The sequence below is a fragment of the Danio rerio genome, chromosome 11 (genome assembly GCF_049306965.1).
Source record: "Danio rerio strain Tuebingen ecotype United States chromosome 11, GRCz12tu, whole genome shotgun sequence".
Taxonomy (NCBI): domain Eukaryota; kingdom Metazoa; phylum Chordata; class Actinopteri; order Cypriniformes; family Danionidae; genus Danio; species Danio rerio.
Genome location: NC_133186.1, coordinates 10,954,121 through 10,968,677, shown reverse-complemented (window position 1 = coordinate 10,968,677; position 14,557 = coordinate 10,954,121). Strand labels below are relative to the sequence as shown.

Here is a 14,557-nt window from a genome sequence, read left to right as displayed (position 1 = left end):
AGCAAAATCCTCTTTGAGCAAAGCGCAAGATCGAATGAAACAAATTAGTGATCGACATACTGAAGTGTGTTCATTTCAATCTGGTGATTAATTTCCTGCTCTGCTGCCTGTGGTTGGTTTATCTTTTCAGGCTAAATTTTCTTGTCCGTATATCACGGCTTGTCAAGCTTCTGATTTTGATTATGTAATTAATACAGAAGATTGTAAAAATAAGACTAGAGTGTGCCATGTGAATACCGCAGAAAGCAGAAACCCTTAAGCAGAAACCCTTCTATGATTCCAAAAACCTTGTAAACACTAAAGTAAATCAAGAGCACCTGGTTGATGCTTGTGTTAAAACCTGTTTTACTTGCAGATTCATCCATCAGTACAGAGTTGTTACCAACTTCAATGTTATTGGGGATCAGGATAAGGTGGATTCTGGAGGTTCAATTCTTGGAGGTTGCCTACGAAATTCTGAAGTTTTACGAATTTTGAACAATTATTTTGTGTCATTTATCACATGCACAGTGTACTGACTTGATTGATTTGATTCATGAGATGAAATGAATGGAATCAACTTTTCTAGTCGGGCTTCTCCTTCACTGCTAGTAAGTAAATAAATTTACATTTAAATTACACAGAACAACCTTAAAGAAATAACATTTATTATAAGGCTCACTATAGAACAAAAATGATTGATTTTATTTTACTTCACATTTTTGCATTTATTAGTAAAAACTTTGTTATGAAAGTTTATATTGAAAACATTGACAGAGATATTTTATGCGTACTTTTACAGTATTGTAAAATACAAGCCTACACAAAAAACCTAGAAAAGGTTTCGCTATTTTGGTGAAAACATTATTTTCTTCACGGCAAGGTTGACATGTGCATGGAATTGATCAAATGATGCATAAATGAAAGACAGCCAGATGATCACACCAGGATTATATTCATATTATTAATTCTACAGTACATGCGATTTTCACGGTATCATTATGCACTATTCCTGTATGTATATTTTATATGGGCTACAACGGCTGTTTTATTAGGTACGTCTTTGATACTTCAGAATTGGAGCTCTTTCGCATTCTGCTTTAACGTACACATGACATTAAATCTAACTGTATTGATTTTGTTAGCTTGTTTTGTTGTAAACAATTCATTTGTGTAAAAAAACAATTGCTTGGCCTTGTAATCTAAAGTTGAAATCTAAAAAAAAAGCACTTCCTGTTTGTTTTCAGTTAATTTTTTACATCTGTCTGAGGTATTGGGTGAAGCTAACTTAACCACAACCCTTTAACTGTCAGTTTTGACTATGCGCTATGATAACAGAAATGGTGAGGAGGAGGTGTCTGTTTCTACTTTACTACATCCAATCAATTCAATTAATTTTTATTTTTATTACACTTTTACAATGTAGATTGTGTCAAAGCAGCTTAACGTAAACATTCTAGTAAACTGAAACTGTGTCAGTCTAGTTTTCAGCATTGAAGTTCAGTTTAGTTCAGTTCAGTGTGGTTTCATTTGCAAGCACAGTCCAAACACAAAAGAGCAAATCAATCCATGTGCACCTCCACAAGTCCCAGCCAAGCAAGCCAGTGGTGAGGAACAAACTTCACCAATTGACGAAAGTGAATAAAAAAAGTGTGCCTGAGCCTCGGACATTATCAGGAAGGAGTTTAGAAGCCATAAATGAGAATGCTCGACCTTTTTTAGTAGACTTTGCGATTCTGAGTTTTGAGATCTTAAAGAGAGGGTTGGATTGTTGCAAAACAGAAGGTTGGTTAGATAAACAGGAGCTAGATTATTTAAAGCAGGGATGTTCAAACTCGATCCTGGAGGGCCGGTGTCCTGCATAGTTTTGTTCCAACTTCTTTCAACACACCTCCCCGGTTTAATAGGTTTCTGATATACCTAGAAGAGGTTGATTAGCTAATTTAGATGTATTTAATTGGGGATGGAACTAAAATATGCAGGACACTGGCCCTCCTGGGCCGGGTTTGGGCATCCCTGATCTAAAGCTTTGTTGGTAAGAAACAATATTTTATAATCCATACAAAACTTAACTGGCAACGAGTGTAAAATTGGAATGATATAGTCATATTTTCTAGACCAGGTAAGAACTCTGGTAGCTGCAATTAAAGTTTATTATTATAAAGTTTATTATAGAGGATGGTGGCCAACCAGTTTCCAGTTGAAAAATCCCAACCACCCCCACACTATTTTCTCATTTAAAGGTGCAGTAGGTGATCTGCCAAAATGCTAACCGGTTAGCATATTATCTTTAAAACATAGTCCCTCCCTGCTGTCCAAAGCCACACCTCCTGAAATCACGAACGCGCACACTGTGACATGACAGATCCAACAGCATGCAGGAATTACACTTAGCAATAAGCCATACTTCCATGCTATTTCAGAGCGAATATTCAGAGTAGCATTATAAACAATATAGGGAGTGCGTCACAGGTTGTCATTGTTCAAAAATGAACCAATTTGAATATAAAACCACCTTCGTGGTAGTTTCACCACGTAAAGCAGGCTAGGCGGAAAAGCGCTATTTACTTGTTGTTGTTAAACTAAATAAAAATCTACATTATCCATGCTGTAAAAGATAACTTATGAAATTGAAAATAGTCACATCAATCTTTCTCCGGAAGATTTCAGTGGCTAAACAAAACTTCAGTGCGTATAACACATTCATTATACAACACAATCTACATCAGCTTTACTTGACTACAGTTGTTTTATAACACAACACACACATGTCTAAAAGAAATCCTTCAGCCACAGTGTCATCCTTCCTCCAGCTTGAAAAAGTAACTCCAATATTGATTCAAGATTGGTCAATCTACGGTAAATCTTTTTTATTTATATTTTTTGCTTTTTTTTAAAGAGGTTTTAAAGGATTTTCTATTGATGATTTTATTGGTGTGAACTGACCTCAACTTAGGTGTTTCAGCGAAGACCAAGCTGTACTGAAAATAGGGCATCAGATGGGTTGGGGATTTTTTTGTTTTGAATATTGAAACATTAGTGAAAAGGGAAATACACTTCCTCTTTAGTTGTATTTTATTAAAATAATTATCTTTACGTCACCCTTGCGAGTAGATGTGACATCTAAAGGATAAAAATAGATGAACATGTGACCTCTAAATGGATTTCCCTCATTACTGCACACAAACACATCTTTCTGTGATTTTGTTTTTCTCAGGAATGAACACAATGAAGAGAAAAATCCCTGTTAAGGCAGATCATTTTAAAGATATGTCAATATTTGTAGTTGTTAGGCTGTGTGATGCTGGAATAGGGGCTCTTTGATTTTTATTTCATGAAAAAAATCTAAATTGTTTGAAATATAATGCAGATCTGGGATGGAAACAATATAATTATGCATTAATACATATATACATGTTGGTGGTCTTTTCTTTCTGAACAATTTAGCATTTTTTTAAATGAACCTGTAAACAAATGAGTTTTAATAATAATATTAATAATAATAATAATATGACAAAAATCTATCTATTTTAAATTATGGAAGTGGCGACGCAGTGGCGCAGTAGGTAGTGCTGTGCGGTACAGGTGAATTGGGTAGGCTAAATTGTCCGTAGTGTATGAGTGTGTGAATGAGTGTTTGTGGATGTTTCCCTGGGATGGGTTGCAGCTGGAAGGGTATCCGCTGCATAAAAACGTGCTGGATAAGTTGACGGTTCATTCCGCTGTGGCAACCCCGGATTAATAAAGGGACTAAGTCGAAAAGAAAACGAATAAACAAATAATTATGGAAGTGTGTTTTTATGAAACAATAATAATTAAAATATATAAAAAAGAAGCGTTAAAGGGATACCATTTCTGCCAAATTATTATTATTATTATTATTATTATTATTATTTGCTATTTTTAGGGACAATTAGCTTTCATTGTATTTCTCAAATTATCCTTAATTATGTTCCAAAATTAATGTATTCAGTTTTTCCAGTACTGCTTTGTTTAATTGATTTGTCATGGGTTTCAATTTTTTTTTATTTCTTAAGCCCATGTTTGTAAAAATAAATTGAGATAAAACTTTTTAAATTCACTTCCACATTAAATTGTATCGGTATAATATTTATTTATTTATTTATTTATTTATTTATTTATTTATTTATTTTAAATCCAAAACATTTTAAACAGTATTTCATGGAACTCAGTGACTATTATGTCTTCCTCTGCCGCCCCCTTGTGGTTCAAAGAAATCGTGATTGTCATTATCCAAAATCAAATGCAACTCAAACGTAAATATAACAAATTAAACAATAAACAAAATAACAATACAAGAGTGTTAAGGAATGTTTAAGAACAATTTGTCAGAAGCACGTTCCATAAACTAATTCAACATGCATGTAAGAAGTTGTACTTGAGACTTATACCCTACTCAGAATTTTTTTTTTTTTTTGTGGTTTTATGCAATTTCCTGGGTTCTGCTACATCTTCACATGCTTGTAGTTTCTAAGTGTGAAAAAAAACTGTCAAATGTTTAAAGAGGGTTGTGTTTAACCTTTGGTGTATTAAGTATTAAATAAGGATGCACTAAACTTGATTTATTTGTTTGTTTGTGCAGGAGGAAGAGGACAAGAGGGTTCTCCCATCATCACCTTCCCAGAGTTCTCAGGTTTTAATGAGGTTTCAGATGAGGATTTTATTAATGTTGTCACTTACCTGACCAGCATACCTAGGTGAATCCTCTTTTATTGCTGTATGGTTTAGAGGTATTTAAAAAAATGTTTTTCAGCATGTAATGTCTGTTTGTGTTGTTCATCTTCAGCATGGATGCTGCTAGTATCGGCTTCATCATCATCTTGGACCGAAGGAAGGATAAATGGAACTCAGCAATCGCTTCTCTGGCACGCATAGCGGTTTGTAGACTTTTGCTTAAGTTTACAACCAGGGCCCCAAACATGACATGCAAAAAAAAAAAAAAAAAACATCATGGGAGCGATTTAGTAATTTGTTTCCTTGCTTTAATAGAGCATGCACATTGAAATTTCCTCTTATTTTAAGTATATTGTGCAAACTTTTTAGCTTGCGACTCCCAAAATAACAATTCCAGTGACTCCCGACCCCGACTATCCTCGTAGGTGGTTATAAACATACAGACACTGCACACAACAGTGCACACACACTAATAGGAACTATATCAATGAGCTTATTAACAACACAAGGAAAGTGCAACAAGTCGAACAACTATATATATATTAAAAATATATTTATAGTCGTTATTCATTTGTTTGATTTAATATTAACCTCACTTAATGATGGGGTGAACACAATGTTTACAGCACAAGACTATTCTTGGTTTAATTTTGAAGACCACTACTTGGAAACTGTCCTCAATGTTCAGTTGTTGCCTTTATTTTTTATATGTAAGTAAGTGCTGTAAAGGTGTCAAAGTTGTGCTGTAAAATCAATCTGCTGCAACCAGCACTATTGCTGTGTTATTAATCTAGTGTAATAACCCCAGGGGTTGCAATACAATTGAAAAAAACTGAATGATTGATGGCTTTTCATTTGCATGTTGTTATTTTATGTAACTATTAAATACTTTATTTATCTTCTGTAGGATATGGAAAAATATGGTAATTCTAATAGTTTAATAACATATATAGTTGTTTTTGAAAATCACAAAGTGACCCCCCCCCCTCCCTTTCCGGATTGTCTTACGTTCCCCCAGGGGGTCCTCACTCCTCACTTTGGGAACCACTGTACTCAATCATGTAGACACAAATGATTAATGATCATTCTCGGTAAATCATTCACACTAAATATTAATTTCCTTTCTTAGGGCTCATTCACACTGATTGTGTCTTCTAAAAATGTGGGAAGCAATGTTTCAAAATGAAAAAGTGAAAAAAAAAAAAGTTCTGTACACAGAAGCACAGAAGAGTTCTGATTGGTCCACTGCTTTGAATCTGACAGTCATGAGTGGCACATGTAAATGTAAAAGTTGTCGTTGTTTTGACACAGCATCTTAAAATGTGGTGCTCATGTGCATGGCGCTTCAAAAGAGGCAAGTGCAAGTCAGACACGTCTGTCAAGAGTGTGTTTTCACTGAAATAGAACAATAGAGAAGTAGCGCATTAGAAAAGAAAAATGAGTTCTGAAATGCGTCCTGTGTGAACAGCCTCTAACAAGTGCTACTGCTTTATTAATCTATCTGCTTGTTAAGTTGTAACACATAAAATACTGTTTCCAGTTCCAAGCCGCTACTCATTTAAATTGAGAGAATATTTATTCATGACCACTTTTTAGTCATTTCACAAATTAAAGTGAATTTCATAAAAAAAAAAACATGATGTACACCACAGTCTCTGGACTTGCTGCATCACAGACACTATTGATTGTGTTGTAAATGTTTATTATTATTAGTTTGATATAGCGCTTGGACCCGGAAGCCGCTTCACGCGACGTCCCACTTAACAAGCGGATTTCATTCATTATTCATTCACATATCTACATCATTTATGTTCCTGTCTTGATATGATGATGGACAAGTTATTTTTTTACAAGACAGAAACCTTAATACTATTGCGATTTTGATTGCTATTACATATTAAGATATTAAAAAGTAGTGTATTCGGACAGGAAGTAAAACTTAGGGCGTACTCACACCATGCTATCCAAACCGTCCCCAGGCCTGTTTCCCAGATCGTTTGAGAAGTGTGAGTTCTCTGAATCGGGCTTAGGCACGGTTCACTTGTCCGGCCCTTGCCTGGATGGAAGAAGTGTGCCTGAGCATGGTACGCTTGTACACAACACACACAAAAAGTGAAATGAATGAGGCGGCATGTGGCATGTAATTGCTGCCTACAACTTTTATTTTTGAGTGTTGTTAAATGTATTTGACGGTAATTTTTAATCTTTACCATAAACATCAGTGGTTTTATCTAAACTATAAACTGTGCTTTCAGTACTTCTGTGTTATTTGACTGTTTTTAAACTAAAGATTCAATTTCTTTCTTGATTTTTGCGTTTTTCAACACAGATTTGAATTTGATTTGAAGAATTAATAAAGATACAAATCACATTCATTTATAATTTATGTTGCGTGGTTGTGGATGATTAATCATGCAGCTCACACTGAAAGCATTGATGCAGGCTAAACAAGTAGTGACAGGAATCACCTTTAATGAAACCCATCACATCCCGAATAACCCACCACATCTTCTTCCGTCATCATTTTATGTTACAGAAAAGCCTAAACGATTCATAGATGTGGTTTAAATGACACGAGAGGCGATCACTTTGTGATCGTTACAAATTTAGGATTAATCTACCAGTAGAAAAAATATATTAATCCGCATCAACCGGGATCCGTTACAGCTATATCGCCCCTCAGGGTCACTTTTGAGATAGCCGTCAAATCAGTGGAGGAGGGGTGGGACAGTACCACGCAACCACCATCACTACCACCACAACAACGTGTAAGGGCATCTGACTAAAAAAAAATAAAATAAAAAAACTCTCACAGGTAAAAACTCTCAGAATTACATTCTCCCATAAACACGCAGCCTAAAACTGAATCTTGGTTGAAAAAGTAGAAGCTTTCCAAAACAACACCATTCTTATATCATTACACACACACACACACACACACAAAAACAAGAGTCTGTAAAAATTATGACACGTGTGTGCATTGTGTGTGGTTAGTGCGAACAAGGGGGAAGTTGGTGGGGAAGGGGGGCATTGCCAGGAAGACAGTTCAGCTTCCTGTCATCATGGAGCATGAAGTTATTCTTTAACTTGGTGGTCCTGACTCAGCCACTGGTGGCAGAAGACTGGTGACGGGTGGGTGGTGGGGTCACTCATAATGCAGAGGAATTTGTGGGTGAAAAGAGCAGTGAAATGCTTGTATGGATGTGAGAGAGACCCCAGTTATCTTCTCAGCTAGTTTCACTATGCATTGGTGTGTGTTGCTGTGAATTAGTACAGGTGACAAACCACACAGTGATGCAGACAGTCAGAATGTTCTCGATAGTGAATCTTTAGACGGTGCCAATTGATTTCGGTGAACAAAAACTGAAACTAAGAATGATACATCTCTTGGTAATATTTCTTTAAGACTGATACTATTTCTTTAACTGACATGAAATTGTGAAAAATCACAATAAACTAAAAACTAGTCAGAGTCACTGAAAAACTGAAAAACTGGGATAAAAAAAAAAATGAATGTAAAATAGTGCAAAACTGACCTACGAATGTGAAAGACCTGTAAATGTGCTTTTACAGAATTTATTATCAGGGTTCATACGGTCATGGCAAACATGGCATTTTCCAGGCCTGGAAAAGTTTTGGAAAAACAGAAAAACCCACAAAGTTTTGGAAAATTCATGTAAATTAGTTTAACAAAAATCTGTATACTTGAAATAGGCCCGCGCAATATTACAAAAATCTGACAAACCGATATTTTGTATTTCTGTGATACAGTTAAAGTCAGAATTATTAGCCCCCCTGAATTATTAGCACCCCTATTTATTTTTCCCCAATTTCTGTTTAATGGAGGGAAGATTGTTTCAGCACATTTCTAAGCATAATAGTTTTAAAAACTTATTTGTATTAACTGATTTATTTTCTCTTTGTCATGATGACAGTAAATAATATTTTACTTGATATTTTTCAAGATACTTCTATACAGCTTAAAGTGACATTTAAAGGCTTTACTAGGTTAATAAGGTGGACAAGGCAGGTTAGGGTAATTAGGCAAGTTCTTGTATAACGAAGGGTTGTTTTGAAGATTATGGAAAAAAAAAATAGCTTAAATGGGCTAATAATTTTGTCCCAAAAATGGGTTTTAAAAAGTTAAAAACTGGTTTTATTCTAGCCGAAATAAAACAATTAAGACTTTTTGCAGAAGAAAAAATATTATCAGACATACTGTGAAAATTTCCTTGCTCTGTTCAAAATCATTTGGGAAATATTTAAAAGAGAGAAAAAACAATTAAAAGGTGGCCAAAAATCCTGACTTCAACTGTATATTGCGATGTGAATCCAATTTCAGCAGATGATTTAACAGGTTTCTTTGGATTGATTGAGGGGGATTTTGGAGAGGAGTGAATCTCAAAGAACATATAACTAATAAATTACAAGCATAGGTAAATAAAATATGGTAAAGACAAAAGTGAATTCTAGTTTTTAAGTATTCAGTATTCAGGTACGGCTATTGAACAATCCCTGCATAGTCTTCATTGTATATATCTTTATTAAAGTTACAAAAAATTCTTATGGCTGGATGTTTTAAAATTTGAAATATTGAAATGTTCACACAGTCACAGGCCCTAAAGGGACAGTTTACTCAAAGGTTAAAATGTACTCAATTATTACTCACACTTCACTTGTTTCAATACTATAGGGCAGGGGTAGGGAACCTAAGGCTCGGGAGCCAAATGTGGCTCTATAACCAAAAATATGTGGCTCTCCAGCTGTCTTTCTTCAAAAACATTTCAGATTTTTTTAAAATAGAACTGTTACTAGAAATCAATTTCCTATTGAAAATAAAATTACAATTCCCTTTATATTGTATTGTCTTCAGCAAAATGAATAAGAACTCGATTTGCAATAAAAGGACAATTCAACTAATGCGCATATGTAGTGCTGTGGTTTAACTTGAATCGCGACAATACGGGGCAAGTTATATTTCTATGGTACATTTCTATGGTTTTTTACATTTCTATTGTAACCTTTCGCACGTAAATTCAAACATTTATGAGTGGCGATGGCAAAAAAATAAATAAATTTGTTGTCCTTTCTTTATACGTTATGATGCGTCATATTTGTTTATTTTTGAGTTGTGCATGGACATAATGTCTTTGTTTATAAATAAATAAAGAGTTTGTTACTGTATATACACACACCCTATTTAGGTCTTTGAAAAATGCATTTGATAAAAATAAATTTAAATGGCTCTTTGCTGAAAAAAGTTTCCTGACCCCTTCTAGGAGTTATTAAATTATATTATTTTTGTGTTCATTAAAAAAAAAAAAAAAAAAAGAAAACTCTTAAAAGAGTGTAATGAAATTGTGAGTCATTTTTGGGCAAACTATCTCTTAAAAAAAAAAAACATGCAGATGATAAACTTTTACTCCATTATGATTAAATTCTATATTAAACTGTAATCCAAACATTGCATAACCTGCGATGTAATTATTGCAGACGCACACATTGCGATATCGATGCTGTAACGATATATTGTGCAGCCCTAACTTGAATATAGGTTTTATCCTCACATTGTTAGTGCTGTGTAAGCATTATCAGAATCAATTTTACATTGATATAAAAACAAATGTAAACAAAATAGATTGTTGCGTGTTCTACGATATGCTATAACAATTTTGAACGTCATTGTTTTTCTTATTTTATACCATGAATATGTAGACATTACATGAAACATTATGTTATGAAAATGTACTTGAAAGTCTCGGAAAAGTCATGGAATTTTAGTAGTAAAAATGTGTATGATCCGTGTATTATTATTCTTAATTGGCTAAAAAGTAAACTAGTGTTTTAATTTGCAATTTAATTTAATTTAATTTAATTTAATTTAAGTTAATTTAAAAGTTGCATTTAAATGTTTTTACGTTCAGGGTTTGTACAAACTATTTGATTACTTTTAAAGGGGACATATTATGCCCCTTTTTACAGCATTGCAAAATAAGTCTCGGTTGTTCCTAAAGTGTGTGAAGTTTCCACTCAAAATACCACACAAATAAAGTTTTATAACTCTTATAATTCCGTCTTTTAGGCTATGATCCAAATTGTGCCATTTTTTTTATGACTGTCACTTTAAATTCAAATGAGACTGTGCTCTTTTAAAAGAAAGCAGAGCTACAAATGTGCACATAGTGGCAGTTTTTAAAATAGGCTTAATGTTATTTCTATGAAAAACTGAAAATGTAAAAAGAAGTGTCTCAGAAGGCAGCAATCTATGGAGATTACAGTGTTCATTTGTGCATCCTAAAACTCCACATTTAGTATCATCTTATTTGTTGACATTATCTTTAGCAGAAAACTCTAATAGCGAACAGCTGCTTCTAACTTAGGGATATTTATTCTAATGAAGGAGAGATTGTCACTAAAGGGCAGGACTTTCCCCATGTGATGAGACGTACAAAAGGTGTGCAACCAGGGATAGTGACAACAGGGGTGAGGATCCAAATGCAGGGCAAGGCAAGCAAGCAATGATCAACACAGGAGCAAACAGATGAATGAGGGCAATGCAGCATCGCAGTCGAACTATGCTGAGAGCTCAAACCTTTTATAAGAGTGATTTTTGCATAATAGTTCCCTTTTAATACTAAGAGGTTTGCACAAGCTGTAAATGAGTTAATGAAATCTTTACTCTGGTTCACACCACACATGTGTTCAGTTATCTTTGTTAAACAAGTAAAACTGAAACATAAATAAGTAAAACCTAAATAGAAATATTAACAAAATATAAACTAAAATAGCAAACCTATTAATGAAATAATCAAACAACTAAACTGACATGTATAATACATTTTGTACAGTACAAAAAATAGTACTGAAATAAAATGTATTTTTAAAAATACAAAACTTTAATATCTTTGGAAGGTGCACGTGTGTGTGTGTGTGTGTGTGTTTTTAAACATGTGCTTCTTGTTTACCTGCACAATATTAATCTGATGTTTACAGAAATACAGTTCAGATCAAAAAGAACAAGATGTACAATAGATAAACCTGACATTTGAAATCAAGAAGTACAAGCTATCATTTCTTGTCAGAACAATTATTTCTTTATACTTCAAATACTATAGCAACATTACTATTATTACAAAAAATATTATAACAAAGTAAATTATTAACATAAACATTAATTAAATAATTCATACAAATAATTTAATTTAATTTTATTTTATTTTATTTTATTATTTATTTATTTGTTTTATTTTATTTCATTTTATTTTTATTTTTTTATAGATCTTATGCACTTTTTGAAAACTTAATGGCTGATTTTTTTTGTATTATTATTATTATTATTAATACTACTACTACTACTACTACTACTACTACTACTAATAATAATAATAATAATAATAATAACAACAACAACAACAATGGGTAGGAAGTTGTATTTAAAAGTTTTATCTTAGCTTTAAGTTGTAAATTTTTTACAAACATATAATTTCTTTAGTCTGTTTTAGTCATTTTAAATATTAAGTGTGTAAATAATAATGTGCATATGCGTGTATATGCAGTATATCAATATGTGTGTGTATACATATATAGTTGAAGTCAGAATTATAAGCCCCCCTGTTTACTTTTTTCCCAATTATTGTTCAACAGAGAGATTTTTTTTCAACACATTTTCAAACATATTTGTTTTAATAACTAACAAGTTTCTAAAAGCTGATTCACTTTATATTTGCCATGATGACAGTAAATAACATTTTACTAGATATTTTTTAGGACATAGTTACAGAAAATCATTATAATTGAATTGAACACATCAAGCATTTTTCTTACATACAGTAGGCACATTTCTAACCCTAACCCCAAACCCTAACCTGTATATCATTTTCTTTCCTTATCTAAAGGGCTCCTTTCCAGGAAACCTACAGCTAGTTCTAGTTCTGAAACCTTCGCGCTTCCTCCAGAGGGCCATCGCTGACGTCAGTATGAGGTTACACAGAGATGACTTCAAATTGAAGGTACCGGTAAGCATGTCTCTGTGTGTCTGGACCCCTTCGGCACGTCCATTGTCTGGCAACTGACACGCACGACTCGTCTGGAGTGTTTGTAACCATGATCGCACACCCCATACATTATTGATGTCACCCTATTGTATTATGCATGTCTGAAAGGTTGCAGATTATCTCACACCCTGTTTTAACACCACCGTAAAGACAAAAAAAAAAATAGTGAGGTTTTAAGAACTTTCTGCAGTGGTTAATATCATTGCTTGTGGATCAATGATGTGTGTGAAACTGCAGCTGTGTTAGTGGAGCTCTCTCAGACGTATTCATGAAAGATTTGTAAGATTATCAGATGTGCGTATTGTTTCAGTTATGACTATGAGGAAAAGTTTGTGCCATGGTGTACGATCTTGTTCTTCATTTGTCTACATGTGTTTTGCAGATTATTGCAGTTTGATGGTTAGTCATCTGCATGAATGTTCTGGATTAGTGTCATTACTGTTTTTTTTGTCAAAAGAAGCAAACGTCTGGGTTACAGTGAGGCATTCTCAGTTAAAATGATCAGATTTTCTGTGGTACAAGATGTCAATAAATTTTAAGAGTTTCCTTTTTGGGTGTAAAGTTTTTTTTTATTAATTTCAGAGCTTTGGTATTACGTCAAAACATTGAAGTAGCATTAAAGAAAACACACATGCACGTCATGATCATGTTAAAATCAAATATAAAATGTACACAGAACTAGGATCGGGCATTGTTTATTATTTTATTTTTTACAATACTAAAATAAGATGTTTGCTTGAACCAAAATCAACCATAAAACAGTGTTGAAGGACAAATCTTGTAATTTAACCAGTTAAACTCCGGGTCCGTGACATCATCAACTTTCACTTTAAGATTTAAAGGGCTAGCATTGCACCAGACCCCCTTAAGTGGTTTCGTTTGAAAGTGTAGAATCTATATTTTATGCACATGTGCATCACTTTGGTTTTTATTTTACTGTACAAAAGTTATTTACACTTAAATACACAGTATTTTGGATACCCGAGCTGGGTATTGAACATTAGTTCATTTTCATATTTTTCAAATGGTTCATATATGACACATGTACAAGTTATAGCTCAAATGAAAGCTCCGTGGTGCTCATAAGGTTCTAGCATACTTTTTACTGAATTATATTCACATATCAAACAGTTGTCGAATGAATTGTGGTGTTTCCATGGTGCAGAAGTGAAAACAATACATTTATGATTACTAAGCAGCCCCAGATAGCACAGACAGCTGTCATCTCTTACTGTACCTTATGCTGTGCGCTTCAGGGCCATTTTTCCTCTGTTTTTGAGGTGATGTGCATAAGTAATCCTTTTATATGTTTGCTGTGGTCCAAACACAGTGAATTATGTTTGATCAAACAAAAGAATAGTGAAATATGAAAACAATGATCCCTCCCTGTGGCTTGTATAACACCTCTCATCAGTTGGAATACAATAACTTTTGCATAGATTATGGTAGAGACATTTTTCTTTTTTCCTATGATTACAGACATGTGCAAGAACCTCCAAAATTAATTACAGCAACCTAGACCACACAGAACCTAAAAGGTACACTTTCAAATTTGAGTTTATAAAAAAAAAATTACAAAAAGCCCCAAAGGGTTTTCTATAAAATTATACCAAATTTTTGGCATTTACACCTCTGCGAGGGGATTTGGGAAGCTTTTAAATTTGGTAGGCAAAATCCAGTCAGAAATCCCAAAATAGCAGCAGAGTTTAGGAGGTTAATAATAAAAATAATAATAATAATAATAATAATAATAATAAGTCAAATACGTCTTTAGATTTAGTACTAGGTTGCAGCTGGAAGGGCATCCACTGCGTAAAACATATGCCGGA

At 33.6% G+C, this 14,557-nt stretch overlaps 1 protein-coding gene across 50 annotated transcripts in view; it reads left to right on the top strand.

Moving 5' to 3' along the window:
- mcf2l2 (MCF.2 cell line derived transforming sequence-like 2) overlaps nucleotides 1–14,557 on the top strand; it is a 198,625-nt gene that overhangs the window by 51,464 nt on the left and 132,604 nt on the right. For 30 of the 50 annotated variants that reach the window (XM_073916429.1, XM_073916417.1, XM_073916402.1 and 27 more), the window contains exons 3-5: nucleotides 4,583–4,697; nucleotides 4,787–4,877; nucleotides 12,570–12,689. In XM_073916429.1, the coding sequence (XP_073772530.1) occupies nucleotides 4,583–4,697; nucleotides 4,787–4,877; nucleotides 12,570–12,689 (326 nt within the window). The remainder of the gene's footprint in view (nucleotides 1–4,582; nucleotides 4,698–4,786; nucleotides 4,878–12,569; nucleotides 12,690–14,557) is intronic. The other 20 variants (XM_073916431.1, XM_073916415.1, XM_073916405.1 and 17 more) reach the window with 1 other exon arrangement.